At 42.9% G+C, this 17,395-nt stretch overlaps 1 protein-coding gene across 1 annotated transcript in view; it reads right to left on the bottom strand.

Moving 5' to 3' along the window:
* Nucleotides 1-17,395, bottom strand: part of LRRK1 (leucine rich repeat kinase 1) — a 145,817-nt gene that overhangs the window by 78,201 nt on the left and 50,221 nt on the right. The window contains 2 exon segments of the mRNA XM_029065466.2: nucleotides 2,891-3,117; nucleotides 17,184-17,332. Coding sequence (XP_028921299.1) covers nucleotides 2,891-3,117; nucleotides 17,184-17,332 — 376 coding nt within the window.

Below are 17,395 nucleotides of genomic sequence, written 5' to 3'. Positions count from 1 at the left end.
GCTTAGTACAGTGTTCTGCACACAGAAAGTGCTCAATAATACAACTGATTGATTTTTTTCCCCTTGATTCCCCGATACTCATCTGTCAAGATCCAAAATCCCATTTTTCTCTGCAAGCAAGCTTCTTTCTCCACCTCAGTCCCCTAAGCTCTCAAAAGTCCTTCTTTTCACAAAGTCCAATCACTTCACCTAGGCCTTCAAACAGAAAACTGAAAGCAATGAAACTTTCTCCCTTGTCCTGGGCCAGCAGTGAAAAAGCCTGTCCATAACAATACCTGATCTGGAACTTCATCAAATACAAGGATGCTATCCAACGTGCCTGATTTGAACTTGGTCGACAAACTTCCCACCCAGTGGTAGTTCTAAGATCTCTTATGCGCTTCTCCTCCTCCCTTTTAGAGTTAGTGAGAAAGCTGGAGGCCCTAAATGTACATTCTCTGGGCCAGCTTCATTACCTAGCCAGGCTGAACTCAGTTTCGGACCTCAAGGCGACGAGGGCAAGAAGAGCTAAGCGGGTCATGGGAGTGGAGATGAAGAGGCCTCCCTACCCTTTCTTTTTCCCGGCAAAGCACTTAAGTTCTTCATGGGAATGAGAGTCACGCTAAGAGGCCCTTTGCTATTTAGGCTTCTTCCAGATCAGTTTTTCTCAAAGGGAGGAGGTTATCAAAGTGAGAGTTACCATGCTGGGAGCAGCAGAGTTCTGAAAAGCCATTTAGTAGGAAAGTATGAGCTTTATATGCAGTTTTCTCTGCCTCTTAGAATGCTCCCTTTTCTCTCCTTTACATTCTTTAGGATTTGCTATCATGCTTTAGGGGGATGAAGTGAGACAGTTATTTTTATAGCATATTATGGGAGTCCTCCAGAACTCATGGAATGAGAAAGTTAAAAATTCCTTTTCTAGATGGATCTTAAGTACTCCTTTCTTTTGATGTTTGTTAAGTGCTTACTCTGTGCCAGACACTTTACTAAGCACTGGGGAAGATACAAGCTAACTAGGTCAGACACAGACCATGTCCCACATAGGGCTCATAGTTTTAATCTCCATTTTACAGAGGAGGTAACTAAGACACAGAGAAGTGAAGCGACTTGCCCAAGGTCACACAGCAGTCAAGTGGGGGAGCCGGAAGCCTTCTGATTCCTGGCCTCTGCTCTATCCAATAGGCCATGCTGTTTCTCAGTACTGTCACTGGTACTGTGCTTGACAAATAGCAGTGATGTACCACAACAATCACTAGGACTGGCAGTGGTCATCCACAAATAGTAAGCAACAACTCACTAACTCTGAGGATTGCCCAACACCCGAAAAATGTCAGTCCACATAAGAACATAAGGGATGCGTTCTGGATCAAAACAATGGTTCTTCCAGCCTAGCAGTCTATCTCAGTCAATGGCAACCAAGGCCTCTTACAGAGAAAGTGAGAGTGAATCGATGGGTTGAGGCCCCCGGTGAGCTAATAACTGACAGTCCAGTTAAATGGGACACAATCAATGCCAAAAGCAGGGTGAGAAGTAGCGTGACCTACTGGAAAGAACACGAGCCCGGGAGTCAGCGGAACTGGGTTCTAATCCCAGCTCTGCCAACTGTTTGCTGTGTGACCTTGGGCAAGTCACTTAACTTCTCTGTGCCTCGGTTTAAAATGGGGATTAAATAAAATAATAATAACTAGAATAATTGGCATATTTGTTAAGTGCTTACTATGTACCAGGCACTGTACTGAGTGCTGGAGTGGACACAAGAAAATCAGGTTGGACACAGTCCCCGTACCAAGTGGGGCTCACAGTCTCAATCCCCATTTTAAAGATGAGGTAACTGAGGCACAAAGAAGTAAAGTGACTTGCTCAAGGCCACTCAATAGACAAGTAGCAGAGCCGAGATTATAACGCATGACCTTCTGACTCCTAGGCCTGTGCTCTTTTCACTACGCCATGCATCAGATCACTCCTGTTCTCTGCCGTCAATCCTTCTCCCGCCTACTTAGACTGAGAGCCCCAGGTAGAACAGGGACTCTTTCCAACCTGATAGAATTGTTTCTACTGTTCTATCACCTAGAACAGTGTTTGATACATAGTAAGCATTTAAATACCATAAAACGAAACAACATACAGGGTGGAAAAACCAAAACCTAATCATTCGAACACCCTTGGTTTCGGAGCTTTTTTAAAGTCATTTTCCCCATTTGACATTAGAGGTTTTAGAGGTTTTGTAAGTGGCTACTAGGTACCTTGACCCACAAGACTCAGGATAAAGTCCCTTGACAGGACTTATTTACCTGAGTTCCTACATCAGAAGGGAAACAAGGGAGACTGTTTTTTTAAACTGTGCCACCTCCTGGAATTTCATACTGATTTCTGGTTTCTAAATTTTCAATCCAGAGGTTGATCAGTTCAACTGGTCTCCCCTCCCAGGGATGAAGGTGATCAAATCCATTTTTCACCTTGTTTATTTTCACCCAGCTGATCTTGGTGCTCTGACACCTTGGCTATCTCCTATAGCCAGCAGCTCCTCACCTCCGTTGTCAGCTTGTGAAGTACCCCAGGCCTACCCAAGAATAATGCTGCGTGCAAGGAGATTGGGGAAAGAGAAAAGAGGGAGGAGGCCTCTCTGAGGAGTTGATTTCCCTGAGGAAGGGGAACTTCTAGTTCTGATTCAGTGAATCCTTCAATCAATGGTACTTACTGAGTGCTTATTGTGTACAGAGCACTGTACTAAGCTTTTGGTACTACATACAATACAACAGAGTTGGTAGAGACATTCCCTGCCCTCAGTGAGCTTAATGATTTTAAAATAAATCTTTACTATTATTAGGGATAACTGGCAAGAGACAAATGAACCCTTCGGCAAATGAAATATTCTTTTTGGCTTACATCTTGTCTTGGGAATCTTGCCTACCTTGTACAGATGATTTCATCAGAGGACTGCACACTGGGTAACTCCATCAGCTGGTTGTCAGAGAGTTTCAGTTTTCGGAGATTAATTAGTCCCCAAGGAATGACAGAGGGAAGGGAGGTGAGACAGTTGGAGGAAAGGTCCATCTCTGTGATCTGACATGAGATATCGATTAGCCAATCTAGATCCACCCATGGTAGCTTGAGATTTGACCATTTAACATGGAGAGGCTAAAATGAACAACAAAGAAAGAAAAAGCAAAAATACATGTTAAAGGATCTAGAGACCGGTGGGCAAAGTGAAATGGATCCATTCAGTGCGTTAAAGACTGGGCCCAGCTGTGTCCCCACCCTGTTAGGTGGAGAAATATATTTTGGAAAATCAATCAGTCAATGATATTTACTGAGCCCCCACTGTGAGCACTATACTAAGCATTATGGAGAGTACAAAAGAGATGCCACAGTTCCTTTCCTGAATGAGAATCTGGTCCTTCCAAGGATATGGTCATTAAGAAGTTCAACTCTGTAAGCCAAGTGAGAAGTTTTCTGTTGTCTAGGGATGGTAATTTGTTCCTGGTGATAAAAAAAGGGCAGAGAGAGGTAATCTATCCAAGAGGTTTTACCTGACTAAGCCCTCTTTTCCTCTGCTCCCCCTCCCTTCTCCAGTTCCCTATATTGCTTCTTTTATTCATCCCCCCTCCCAGCCCCACAGCACTTTTGTACTTGTCTCTAATTTATTTATATTAATGTCTGTCCCCCCCTCTAGACTATAAGCTCATTGTGGGCAGGGAATGTCTGTTTATTGCTATATCGTACTCTCCCAAGTGCTTAGTGGTCTGTACGCAGTAAGTGCTCAATAAATAATATTGAATTGAATGAATAAACTATTTTTCTAACTTAATGAAGTTCAGAGAAGTAACTGAGGAAGAAAATCGGGTTTTCTTTCTATTCCTCAGAAGCAATAGTAAATTCATATCATCTAAACAAAAAATAGCGCTTTGGAAATGGAAAAATGTACCAATTAGTATGGGCTATACGGAAACATCTCAAAGACATACTTTGGAAACTATTTGACCAAACTATTCGCTTTCAAGTTGGCTTCAGTTGGTATGAATTCCAGACCTCCACTAGATGGCGCACACCTACTTAGCTGCATAAAATCTTTAATTCGATTTTTCAATCTATTTCTAGGCAATTCAGCTAATTTAAAACATATCACAGAGTGGAGGAAATTCCAACTGAGACAGCAATAGGAACTGGGCCACTTGCTGAATTCCTAGGAATTTTTTACTAAGGATGTTATTTAGGCCCAAATCATCTTCTGTCCTATATTCCAGCAAGTGCTGGGATGAAATAGAAGAAACTCCGAATTAAAATACGCTGGAAACTAGAGGTACGCCGCCGCACTAGCCAATCCTCTTAAATATGCTTGAAGTAGAGCCCTGGGCAAAAAAAATTCCACTGGCTTCCATTTTGGGTTGCGGGACGGGAACACATCTCCCAATTCTGTTACACTGCACTCTCCCAGGTGCTTACTAAAGTGCTCTCCCCGTACTAAGTGCTCAATAAATACCAGTGATGGATTGACTGGTTGCTAAGGTCATCTCTCGAGATCTACTAGACTAAAACTAGGAGGGTGGTTAAGGGCTCAATGCTGGTGAAGAGGACCACACAGAGGGTGTGGCAGGAGGGGCACCTGTACTAGGAGAAGTGCCTGGAGATTCGACCAATAATTGCTGCTCCCTTGAAATCGAATGGCTTAATGGTGAAAGTCAGAGTGGTCCAACCTGTTGAGGCAGAAAGGCAACTTTACAATCAGATTAGGGATGGGAATTGATCACAACCCTCCACACGCAACTACCTCTGGGGTGGGAGGATTGGGTGTGGGGAGGGGGTGCAGGGTGCCCCACTGGGAAAACTAGGTCTCACTGGGGAGTCCTCCAGTCTTCTTAGTGGTCACCAACTCCACCAGCTCCTAGAGAAGCAGCATGTCCTAGTGGACAGAGCACGGGCCTGGGTTCTAATTCCGCCTCTTCCACTTGTCTGCTGTGGGATCCTGGGCAAGTCACTTAACGTCCCTGTGCTTCAGTTACCTCATCTGTAAAATGGGGATTAAGACTGTGAGCGCCCTGTGGGACAGAGACTCTGACCAATTTGATTTACTTGTATCCAACACAGCATGTGCTTAGTACAGTGCCTGGCACATACTCAGTGGAAAGAGCATGGGCTTTGGAGTCAGAGGTCATGAGTTCGAATCCCAGCTCTGCCACTTGTCAGCTGTGTGACTGTGGGCAAGTCACTTAACTTCTCTGGGCCTCAGTTACCCCATCTGTAAAATGGGGATTAAGACTGTGAGCCCCATGTGGGACAACCTGATTCCCCCGTGTCTCCCCAATGCTTAGAACAATGCTCTGCACATAGTAAGCGCTTAACAAATACCAACATTATTATTATTATTATTATTAAGTACCCAAATCAAATTTATTATTATCATTACACATTTTATAAACTGTGCTCCAAAAGCTCTGTAGAAACAAAGTCAAACTTCTGACACTTTCCTGGAATAGAGCCAGGAGTGGAAGAGAGTGAGGATGTTTAGAAGCAGCATGGCCTAGTGGATAGAGCCCTGCTTGGGAGTCAGAAGGTCATGGGTTCTAATCCAGGCTCTGACACTTTGCTGTGTGACCCTGGGCAAGTCACTTCTCTCTGCCTCAGTCACCTCATCTGTAAAATAGAGATTAAAACTGTGAGCCCAATGTGGGACAGGGACTGTGTCCTTCCTGATTTGCTTGTATCCACTCCCCCCAGCGCTTAGTACAGTGCCTGGTATATAGTAAGCACTTAAATATCACAATTATTATTATTATGTACTTCTGACTCTTGGGGCCATTTAAAAGACTGGACCGGGACTTGGAAAGCCAGAGGGTGACAGTGGAGATATCCCATTCCACTGAAGGGTTGGGGCTGAGAGTGGGGTACAGGCCAGCTCAAGAAAATTAGTGGGCTGTATGTGCCGACCACCAGCCTGTGGTTACACCATACTGGAGTAAGTTTCCTTTTATACGGATAAATGATTGAGAGGAAAATTCTGGAAAGCACTCCCGGTGGGTGGTAAGGCTGGGGAGGAGGTTCAGCAGTATTTAACCACATTTGGGGATGGAATCAATGATATTTGCTGAGCACTTTCTGTACAGAGAGCACTGTTCTAAGCACTTGGGAGAATACAAAATAACAGAGTTGGTAGACATGCTGGCTGTCCACAATGCACTTAGATTCTAGAGGGGGAGGCAGACATTAATATAAATAAACTATGGATATGTACAACAGGGCTTTGGGGCTGAGGGTAGGATGACTAAATGGTGCAAATCCTAGTTCAGGGGCAACATAGAAGGGAGTGGGAGAAGAGGAAATGAGGATTTAGTCGGGGAAGGCATCTTGGACATGTATTTCTAATAAGGCTTTGAGGTGGGGAGAGTGAACGTCTCTTGGATGTGAAGAAGGAGGGAGTTCTAGGTCAAAGGCAGGACATGGATAAGGGGTCGGTGGTGAGAACTGTACTTTCCAAGTGCTTAGTACAGTGCTCTGCAATAAATACGATTGAATGAGTGAGATAGAAGAAACTCAGGTACAGATCCTGGGCAATTCACTTAACTTCCCTGTGCCTCAGTCACCTCATCTGTGAAATGGGCATTGAGATGATGAGCCCCACATGGGACAGGGACTGTGGCCAACCCAATTTGCTTGTATCCACCCCAGTGCTTAGTACAGTGCCTGTCACATAGTTAGTGCTTAACAAATACTACAATTATTATTCACCTGTTTAAATGAGAATTATACACTTGGGAAGTTCAGAATAAAGAAATAATGCATTCCCTGCCAATATGGAGTTTACACCCTTAATGGGAAAGACAAATATAAAAATATTTATAACTAAAGTGGTCAAAATAAGTAATTAAACATCAATGCTGGAGATTAATATAATTTCTTAAGTGCTAGAGTTGCCAAAGGGCTTGTCTGGTTTACCGTGCCAGGATTTAATTGAGAATGGTTGGTTGGAGGAGGTGGGATTTTAGCAAGGTTTTGCATGTGGGGAAAGCTGTGGTCTGTCAGATTTTGAGGGCGAAGGGGATATGTGCAAGGGGAGAGAAGTGAAAGAGGGGGGAGTGAGGTACAGCTAGAGGGTTGACTTAGGAGGAACAAAGAAGTGAGTTGGAGAATAGATGCTGAAAAGTGCAGAAGGGCGAATTGGTGGAGAGCCTTGAAGCTGATTGTGGGGAATTTTTGGTAGATGCAGAGAATCACTTGGAAGCCAGTGTAGGATTTTGAGGAGGAGATGAGACATGTGGGCTGAGTGAGATTCCTGGAAGGTGAGCCATATAGCAGTACGTAGCAGAGACTGGAGTGGGGAGAGGCTGCAGGGTGGGAGACCAGAGAGGAAGTTGAAACAATAGTCTCGTCTGCCAACTCTGTTGTATCGTACTTTCCCAAATGCTTAGTGCAGTACTCTGGACACAGTAAGTGCTCAATAAATACCACTGATTAATTGATTGTCACAATAAGTCAACAGTGTGGTACAGGTTGGGGTGGAACTGGAGGGAGTTGCAAAGGAGGAAGTGGCAGAATCTGACCGGAGGCTGTAAGGTGAAATATAACAAAGCAGTTGAAATATAACAAATCGGTTGAGAACTTCTGAGACAGGGAGGATAGTGGTTTTATAAACTGAGATAGGAAAGTTAAGGGGAGGGGTGGGTTTAGAGGGAAAGGGGAGTTCTGCTTTAGATCGGCACAGTTTGAGAAACTGGCAGGATGTCCAAGTAGAGATGTTTTGGAGATAAGAGGAGATGTGAAATTGAAGGTCTGATGACTGGTCGGAGCTAGAGATAGATTTAGGAGTTGTTCACATAGACGTGGCAGTTGGAGTTATGTGATTCTTCATAATCCATCCAGATAGTTGTACAGTCTTGGAAGAATACTCCTTAGTTCCCCAACAAACTATCCAAAATGTGTAGGGAAGACATGCTTTCTGGGAAACTGACTACAATTTATAATTAAGAGCAGGGAAATAACCTCATTCCTGAGCTGTTCAGTCTGAAGCCACTCAAGACCTGCTCTGGAATTCGGTTGAACTGTATTGCTCTGTCATCACATTTTTGAATTATTTATTCTAAATAGTAAGTACTATTTATTGAGCGCTTACTGTTTGCAGAGCATTGTACTAAGCGTTTGAGAGAATACAATATAACAGGGTTGGTAGAATCCCATTGTCTCTTTACATACTTTTAATAATCTGGCATCCCATTCTAATCTCCTTCAAGTCTTCTACGCGCTCGAAAAGGACAACTGGGGGAAAAGATGCTTTTGAAATGGGCGTTTGGGTTGCATTTTAAAGCCATATGATAGGGAGGGTTTGGCTGATAGAGATTTTTGATTCCTTATCCTCTACTACAATTTCCTTTTTGTTCTGGCTTGTGAATAAATATAGTTGCCCCCAGGCATTGTAAAGCATTGCTGGGAAAAGGAGGAGTACTTTTTGACTGAGAAGACCAATATGTGAAACAATTTCATTTTGTAAAAGTTCTGCCAGGATGCATGCTTTCTCTACACAGTTTGGCTAGGAGGCTCTTAGGGAATTAGGGAACAGGAAATGATATTCTGAAAACATAAGTCTCTTGGGATACAGCACGATGTGGGGCTGCTGGAAGAAGAGTTGTGGGCGTAGCATAGGGCAACTACAGCACAAGTTTTCCTTAACTAGGAATTCCACATAAACACAACTCCCACATTACAGGACAACTGGAGAAGAAGCATGGACTAATGGAAAGAGCATGAGCCTGGGAGTATGGGGGCCTGGGTTCTAATCCCAGTTCTACCGCTTCTCTGCTGTGTGATGTTGGACATGCCTCTTAACTTCCTAGTGCCTCAACTTCCTTATTTGTAAAATAGGGATTAAATCCTCCTCCCTTCATCTTAGACTGTGAGAAACTGTGTCCAACCTAATTATCTTGCACCTGCCCCAGCGCTTAGTACAATGCTCAGCATCTTAGGAAGCACTAAATAAATACTATAATTATATTATGGCAGGCCCAATCCCTGTCCACGAGGAGCTTACAGTCTAGAGGGGAAGGAAGGCATTAAACTAAATTGCAGATAGGGAAAATGGCAAAGGGTAAGGATATGTATACAAGTACTGTGGGGGCTGAGGGTGGGGTGAATATCAAGTGCTTAAGTGGTACAAGACCTAAGTGCAGAGGAGACACAGAAGAGAGGGTCGGTACAGGAAATGAGGGCTTAGTCAAGGAAGACCTCTTGGAGGATTTGTAATTTTAGGAGGGCTTTGAAGGAGGGAGAGGGCTGAGAGTAGTTATTTCCCTCCTCTTCCTCCTGTGCCAAACTATTCTTCTTCATCTGTTTCACAAACGTAGTGCCAGAACCATAGATTAATTCATTTAATCATATTTATTGAGAGCTTACTATGTGCAAAGCACTGTTCTGTCTTCTTCAGCAGACAGTGGGTGCTTTGCATACAGAAATCACTCATTAAATACCTCCATTTTCTGGTGGGAAACTTCACCTGCCTGAACCTGTAGGAACTGGTGAGCCAAGACATAACTCAGCATTCAATAATGGCTAGAATACATGTGTGCTTGTGTGTGTGTGTCTGCACGCGCACACAAGTGCATGTGTGTTTGTGTGAAAGTCAGAAAGAATAAGCCCCACATTGTCATTATTGTTATCAACACAAAAATCTCCCTTTATGAGGAGATTATGAGTCTATGGGGAGAGGGAGATCAGACTGCCTAACCTTTTTTTTTTTCTGGGGGCAAGCGCATACTATACAATTAGACATTGTTCTAAGAGCTGGGGCAGATATAAACTAATCAGGTTGGACACAGTCCACATCTCCATTTTCCAGTCTTAATCCCCATTTTACAGATGAGGTACCTGAGGCACAAAGAAGTGAAGTGACCTGCTCAAGGTCACACAGCAGACAAGTGGCAGGGCTGGGTCCTCTGACTCCCAGGCCTGGGCTCTATCCACTAGGCTATGCTGCTTCTTCAAGGCAAGGCCTATGAGAGTGTAATGGGGAAGGAGAATGAACACGGGTGCATTCTCTTGTTGCTTAGCTCCATTTTGGGGTTCCATCAGGAGTGGGGCCAGGCTTGTGCCACACTCACTCAGCCTTCTCCAGAGTGCTGCAATGGGGTGGAGTGAAGAATGAGGCCACACAAACAACTGCTGTCCAGTGAGGGCTTCTGGGGAGGCAAATACTTCACTCAAACTGGGAATACATACAAGATAAATCCAAGAGCAATCTGGAGAAGATGCATAGACTAATGGAAAGAGCATGAGCCTGGGAGTATGGGGGCCTGGGTTCTAATCCCACCTCTACCGCTTCTCTGCTGTGTGATGTTGAGCATGCCTCTTAACTTCCTAGTGCCTCAGTTTCCTTATTTGTAAAATAGGGATTAAATCCTACTCCCTCCTACTTAGACTGTGAGAAACTGTCTAACCTAATTATCTTGCACCTTACCCCAGCGCTTAGTACAATGCTCAGCATATTAGGAAGCACTAAATAAATACCATAATTATATGCCACAGCACAACCCAGCATAAAGTGACACTAAGACTTGAGAATCAAGTTCTTTCAGAATCAGTGTAATTATTTCAGGAGAAGAAATTTATAAATCTGAAGGGTTCAAATCTTACTCATGCACCTCCGAGTAGAGGCTAGCTCTCTGCCCCTGTGTCTGGGCATGAGGAAGACATGAGATGGCACAATCAGTTTGGGGTTGTTGTTTTCTTCTCCAGTTCCTAGAATTAAACTCCTCTCAGTCTTTCACCCATCTGTCCCCAGGGTGTACATTAGATCAGGCTAGTAACTTTGTACCCAGAAGAAGATGTGATGGACAAAAACCTTTTAAATATGAGCTTAATGGTGCATTTAGAAGTATGGAAATGTTTTTGAAACAGAGTTGTCTCCAGGAAAATCTTGTGAAATCTGTATTTGGCTCAGGACCTGTTATTTTAAATTTTCCTTTTTTGTAAGAGGTTTTCTTTGCCATAAACAAACTGCTCTAAATGTGAACTCACAGACCCAAAGAATAGGGGGGAAAAGAAACCCTACACAATCAGAAGGGCCTCTCATTCAGCATACTGAATGCTTAAAACTTCTGCAGTAAAACTCAAGGAACCTTGAACATTTCATAGAGAATAAGACAGTTGCTGGGATCCCATGAACTCCAGAACTGAGTGATATAGGTACATCAACTCCAGTGTAAGCTCACATGATTAATATGCCCCTTCTTTAAAATGGTATTTTCAAGCACTTACTATGTGCCAGGCACTGTATTAAGCACTGGAGTAAATACAGTTAATCAGGTTGAACACAGTCCATGTCCCACCTTGGGCTCAGTCTTAATCCCCCTTCGGATGAGGTAACAGAGACACAGAGAAGTGATGTGACTTGCTTAAGATCACATAGCAGATAGAGCCGATGTTAGAACCCAGGTCCTTCTGACTCCCAGGTCTCAGGCCTGTGCTCTTTCGGCTAGGCCACGCTGCTTCCCTAATTCCTATGCCTCTTTCCTATGGGGAAAAAGACTAATCAAAGACAAAATGTTCCATTCTCAATTGAAACCATTTTAGACAGGAAAGGAAGCAAAAACCCCAAACAGAACAAAAGTGCAGGATTCTTCTTAGGGGGTTCAGCCTGATGTCTTTGTAATAATTCAAAACCATGCTGAAAATTTCATGGTAATAAAAGAAGAGATAGAAAAGCAATCTGAGAAGAAAAAATATTCAATTTTAATTCTTAACCAACTAAGACCAAAGCCAGGCTTTGCTACCAATGATGTTGATCGGAGAGGCCAAATGAGTAGAAACAGGATATGTTGAAGCCTCCTTCCAGGAAGTTAGGCACTTGTCTTCTCTTATCCTACCTGTCCCAGAGAAAATATTCCACATACTATGCACAGATAGAAAGTTAAATACACACAGTTCTACTAAAAGGTGCGGATTGTGCACCTGAAGAAGCTCGCCTTCCTAAAAAAACCTGTGCTCTGGTTCTAGCCAAGACCTATTGCACATTTGTAAACAATAGTTTCTTCGGACTCCATAATATACTGAACCCAAACAGACAGGTGGCTGGAAAAATATCCCCTAATTTCACAACAGTGTTCTAACCAAAACAGATAGTAAAGACATGTTTTGGCAGAACTGACTTTATATCTGGACAATGAAGCTGTGTATCTGAGATGAGCATTGGGAATGAGTTCCCCTAAATGTATGTTTTTACTGGTTTCACAACTGTACTCACTGTTAATACAAACAATACTTTTTCAAGGAGAAGATGGTAAGGAAGAGGTATATTTTCACTTGCAAGAAGAGAGACAGCATGGTTTAGTGGAAAGTTTGGGCAGTTGAGCTGGGTTCTAAATTCAGCTCTGCCACTTGCCTGATGTGTGACCTTTGGCAAGTGACTTAACTTCTCTGTGCCTCAGTTTCCTCATCCATAAAATGGGCATTCAATACAGGGTCTCCTTCCTACTTAGACTGTAAGCCCCAGTGTGGGACAGGCACCATGTCTAATTTGCATCTATTCATTCTTTCCCAGCACTGAATACAGTGCTCTGCACACAGTAAGTGCTTAATAAATAGTATTACTACTAAGGATGGTATCTTACCTGATTATCCTGTATCTTCCTCAGCACTTCTTGTAGTGCTTGGCCCAGAGTAAGGGCTTAATGTCACAATTATTATTATTGTTAATAATAATATTATATACAGATGGCCTGATTCTTCCCTAGAAGTGCAGATAAAGGTATGCAGGGATGCACTTTCTCCCTGGGGAATCAGGGGGTGATAATCACTTTCTCTCCGAACAATCCAACAATCGATATTATTTATTAAGTGCTTACTCTGTACAAAGCATTTAGGAGAGTGAAATAGAGTGCACTTCCTTGGGGGATGTGGTTTCAGTCTAGAGTAGCACTGTAGTTTGGTGTTCTGCTGCTACACATTTTTCATCGTGCTCTTCAGACAGTAGGCTACTGAAGAAACAGGGAAAATTCTTTCCTCAACGTGAGTCTGTCTGGATAGGAGGCACTCCACAAGTCAGTATAAGTAAATGAAGTGTAAGAAAAAATGTTTGGGTCGGTCATAATGTGGGTTACTTAAGAATGCAATGATTGTGTTATGGGAGAACTGACTCTACTATGCTTGTAAAGTAGAAGCAGTGTGGCTCAGTGGAAAGAGCCCGGGCTTGGGAGTCAGAGCCCATGGGTTCGAATCCCAGCTCTGCCACTTGTTAGCTGTGTGACTCTGGGCAAGTCACTTCACTTCTCTGTGCCTCAGTTCCCTCATCTGTAAAATGGGGATTAACTATGAGCCTCACGTGGGACAACCTGATTACTCTGTGTCTACCCCAGCGCTTAGAACGGTGCTCTGCACATAGTAAGCACTTAAATACCAACATTATTGTATCCACCCCATAGCTTACTACAGTGCCTGATGTATAGTAAGCGCTTAATAAATGCCATTACTATTATTATAGCCTTACATAGGCGAGGATCTGGTGGGTGCTGAGACTGGCACAGAGTCAACCCTGATAGGGCCTGGACCTGTTTCAGCTATTTCCTACCCTCATTGTGGAATGGAAAGGTGAAAAAGAGGGCTGCAACCCAGAGGATGGGGCAATCACCCAATTGTAAGGCATTTCTAGCCCAAATGGAGGTACCCCATGGCTTACTGCAGCTTGGCCTGGGTTCCCTGGTATGGGACTGGGAGTCAAAAGGATGTGGGTTCTAATCCTGGCTCTGCCACTTGCCTGCTGTGTGACCTTGGTCAAATCACTTCACTTCTCCCTGCCTAAGTTACCTCATCTATAAAATGAGGATTAAGACTGAGAGTCCCATGTGGGACAGGGACTGTGTCCGACCTGAATAGCCTGTATCTACACCAGCACTTAAAACAGTGCTTGACACATAGTAAGCACTTAAATACTATTATTATTATTATTTTTATTATTATTCTGGCTCAGTTCAGAGACCAACACTGGCTGGGCCAGGCTGAGGCTGCAACAGGCAGGAGTGGTCCAGGTTGTGGACTTCTAGCTCTTGGAGGATTCTACTCCCCATAGAAGGATGACTTGGTCTACCTGTATCTGCAGTGGCAAATCTGGGTGCTCCACTGGACAAGGAGTGGAATGAAAGTCCCCACTTCAAAGCAGGCTGCCAGAGAGTGAGTAGATACCACCGGCTGCCTGGCTGGAAGGGAAGAATGTCATAGGGGAGTGATGGTACGTGTCTTCTCTCTGCACTCTGAAAGGTGTGTATTAATGCCCTCTTATGATTGAAGGTAGGCTTGCGTTTTTTGAAATTGTGGTTTCTCATATGACCTCCAAAGAGAACTGAATAAACTCCACATGGTTAATGCACTTGGAGCAGGGAGAGTAATAACATCAATTTGGTTTGTTATTATACCAGCCATATTTGCATACACACACATGCAATACCAGCAATTACTGCAGTCTGGGTTGTGTCTTGGCTGACCAATTCCGGGTGTTGCTCTTCATTACTCTGGAGCACCCAGTTTTTATAATACACTGAAAGCCACATGCAATGAGCAAGCTATATCAATCAATCGATCATATTTACTGAGCGCTTGCTGTGGGTATAGCACTGTACTAAGTGCTTGGGAGAGTAGAATACCACAGAGTTGAGTGAATTCATTCACTCACGTTGCTTCCATCTTCTCCCACTTCTCTATACTATAAGTTAGTTGCGAGCAGCGAATATGTCCACCAACTCCGTTATACTGTACTCTCCCAAGCTCTTAGTACAGTGCTCTGCACACGGTAAACACTCAATTAAGTACGAATGATTGATTGATTGCCCTGACTAATGCCATCTACACTGCACATGCACATATACATTTCTCCTGACGTCACGCCATGTTCTACCCAGACAGGCTCTCACTGTTGGAAGAACTTTCCCTCACTCGTATTGTAGTGTGTGTCCTTTGACTACAGCATGCAAGTGCACAATTATTTGTTCTGACTTTGTATCTCATCCTTTTCAGGCATGCTTTGCCCAGTGAATATTCCCTAATTCCTCACTAGCATTCTAGTCAAAACCATGTAGTGAAATTACATGTGATGGAAGAACTGGTTGTATCTTGCCAAACAAAACCTCAATAAAATACCCAGAAAGTGGAATTTCCAATTGAAATATTTACTTTATTTTCACTGTGCCCACGTTACTGGATTCCTTGTGCAACCATCATGGCAGTATTTGATAACTATATGCCTTGGTAAAAAGATTAAATGTGATGTATGGACTTTTGCTCTAAGACAGAGATGGGTATTGCTCTAAAGTGCATATTTAAGGACAAAGTCTGGCTGAAGAGAGTTAACTACTGGATCCCTAAAAAAATTAAAATGCTAGCTTACTTTACCAACATAAATTTAATGCTGTAGGAAAAAAAAACAAAACCCAGTTTCCCTCCCCTAAATGAGGTGGGAAGTAAGGAAAGTACCCAGATTCTTAAGCTTTCTGTGCCAAACCAATTTCAAACTCTTGAACACTAAAAAACCCTCACCTCCCCCCCCCCCCCCCCCCCCCCCCCCCCCCGCCGCCCCAATCACTCTACAGTAAATAAATAAGTAAATCAACCACTGAAAAGCAGCATCAGATTCCTGGCACTAAATCAGGTCTTTTCTGGCATTTGCTAAAACTTTAGAAAGTCTTGTCTGTTTCTCTTAGGGTGTGCTCCCCAACAAAACATTAAGTCATTTCTTACATAAAGTTAGATATTAAAAAGATGTTTACATTAAAAATAGGTCAGTCGAATATATATTAAAAATGTAATAGACCTTTCAAGTGGAATATCAGTAAGCCTGCCAAAAATATATGTTGTAGAAGATATAACTTTTCAGTTTCATTTTTCTTTTTAAAATGTACTTCTTGACAATCCAGATCAGATAAAGCTACTTCTTAAACTTCTAATTCTCAACAAAAACATAAAAACAACCCCTTCTGCCAACTGGCTCTTAAAAATGAAGGTGCTTTAATTTCCCTTATCCCCTAAATAGCTTGATCTAAAGGCCCTCGTGGATTACATTTTTTGGCTTAAAGACCTAGACAAAATCCTTAGTCTACAAAGACTTGCTTACCCTATCAGTCTCATCTGACATGTTGTAGCCGACTCCAAATTTCAATCTTGTCCCTCATTCGTAACTTGGTGTTTAGAGCACCACTCTTCTGTGCAGATGTATTAATGAAGCGCCTCTGATGCTATCACAGGGTTACTTAAGAGGCATAAAAGCAACCACCTACAGTAGCTGTTTCTCTTTGGAACACACTAGCTTCCTCAATCACAGTTTGCTTTGGGATTCCAAGAAGGCTCAGCACGAATCTTTTTATGGTAGTTTCACATCACTAAAAAGCAAGGTCTGGGAGACAGAAGACCTGGGTTCTAATCCCAGCTCTGCCACTTGCCTGCTTTGTGACTTAGGCAAGTCACTTAACTTCTCTATGCCTCATTTACCTCATCTGTAAAATGGGGATTGAAACTGTGACTCCTATTTGGGACAGGGACTGTGTCCATCCTGATTATCTTGTATTTAACCCAGTGCATAGTACAGTGCCTGGTACATAGGAAATGATTAACAAATACCACATTTATTACTATTATGAGCAGAACAGCTTTCCAGAATACATGAACAATATCATCTTGTTATTTATACTTTACCTACTGAGAAAACAAAAAGACCAACTCTGTGCCCTGCCCTACCTTTACACAGTGTGAAATAAATACATCTCAGGACAACTGTCCAAGTCAGATACAAAGTGCCAGTCGACTATGGTGCAAAACAAACAAGCCAATCCTTTTTGAGAAATACCAGGGGGAAATGTGTATTCTTGCTGGCTGTTTTCTTAATGAGGTCATTAAATTGTATTATCTAATGAATTGATGATACAATTTAATGACCTCATGAATCTAATGAATTGATGATGATGATGTTGATGATGATAATGATGGATTTTTCTGCAGAAATGATGTGTGAACCTCAGTCCTGAGACCTCAGGTTCAAGACCCCACTTAGAGGAGTTGATTATAGTTGATTTAATGGCTGCATGCAGCTACTTTTCAGGATATGCATTGTTAGAATGCTTGATGTGGACAGTCAAAATGACCACTCTTGGTCAGTTTTAAAGACAAATGCAATATGCAAAATACCACTGCATTCATTTAGAGTTGTGACTCTGGTCATCAGCACTAGGCTGAAGATGACTTACTGCTTTTGTTGGAGAACTGCTGGCCAGTATGATTGCCTCTACAAAATACTTTCTGAGGAGACGCTTGCTTGGCTCAGGGCTGTCCATCAGGATGTAAGAGCAGAAAAATGCCCCATGGCGCAGTAAGAATATGGCAATATCTTCATTCCCTACAAAGGGAAAATGTATTAAAATGAATCTCATCCCCCAAAAAGAAACTGATCATTACAGAA

Source organism: Ornithorhynchus anatinus, chromosome 5 (genome assembly GCF_004115215.2).
Source record: "Ornithorhynchus anatinus isolate Pmale09 chromosome 5, mOrnAna1.pri.v4, whole genome shotgun sequence".
In the NCBI taxonomy this organism is placed as follows: domain Eukaryota; kingdom Metazoa; phylum Chordata; class Mammalia; order Monotremata; family Ornithorhynchidae; genus Ornithorhynchus; species Ornithorhynchus anatinus.
The sequence above is the reverse complement of the archived record's forward strand: the minus strand, read 5'-3'. Positions and strand labels throughout refer to the sequence as shown.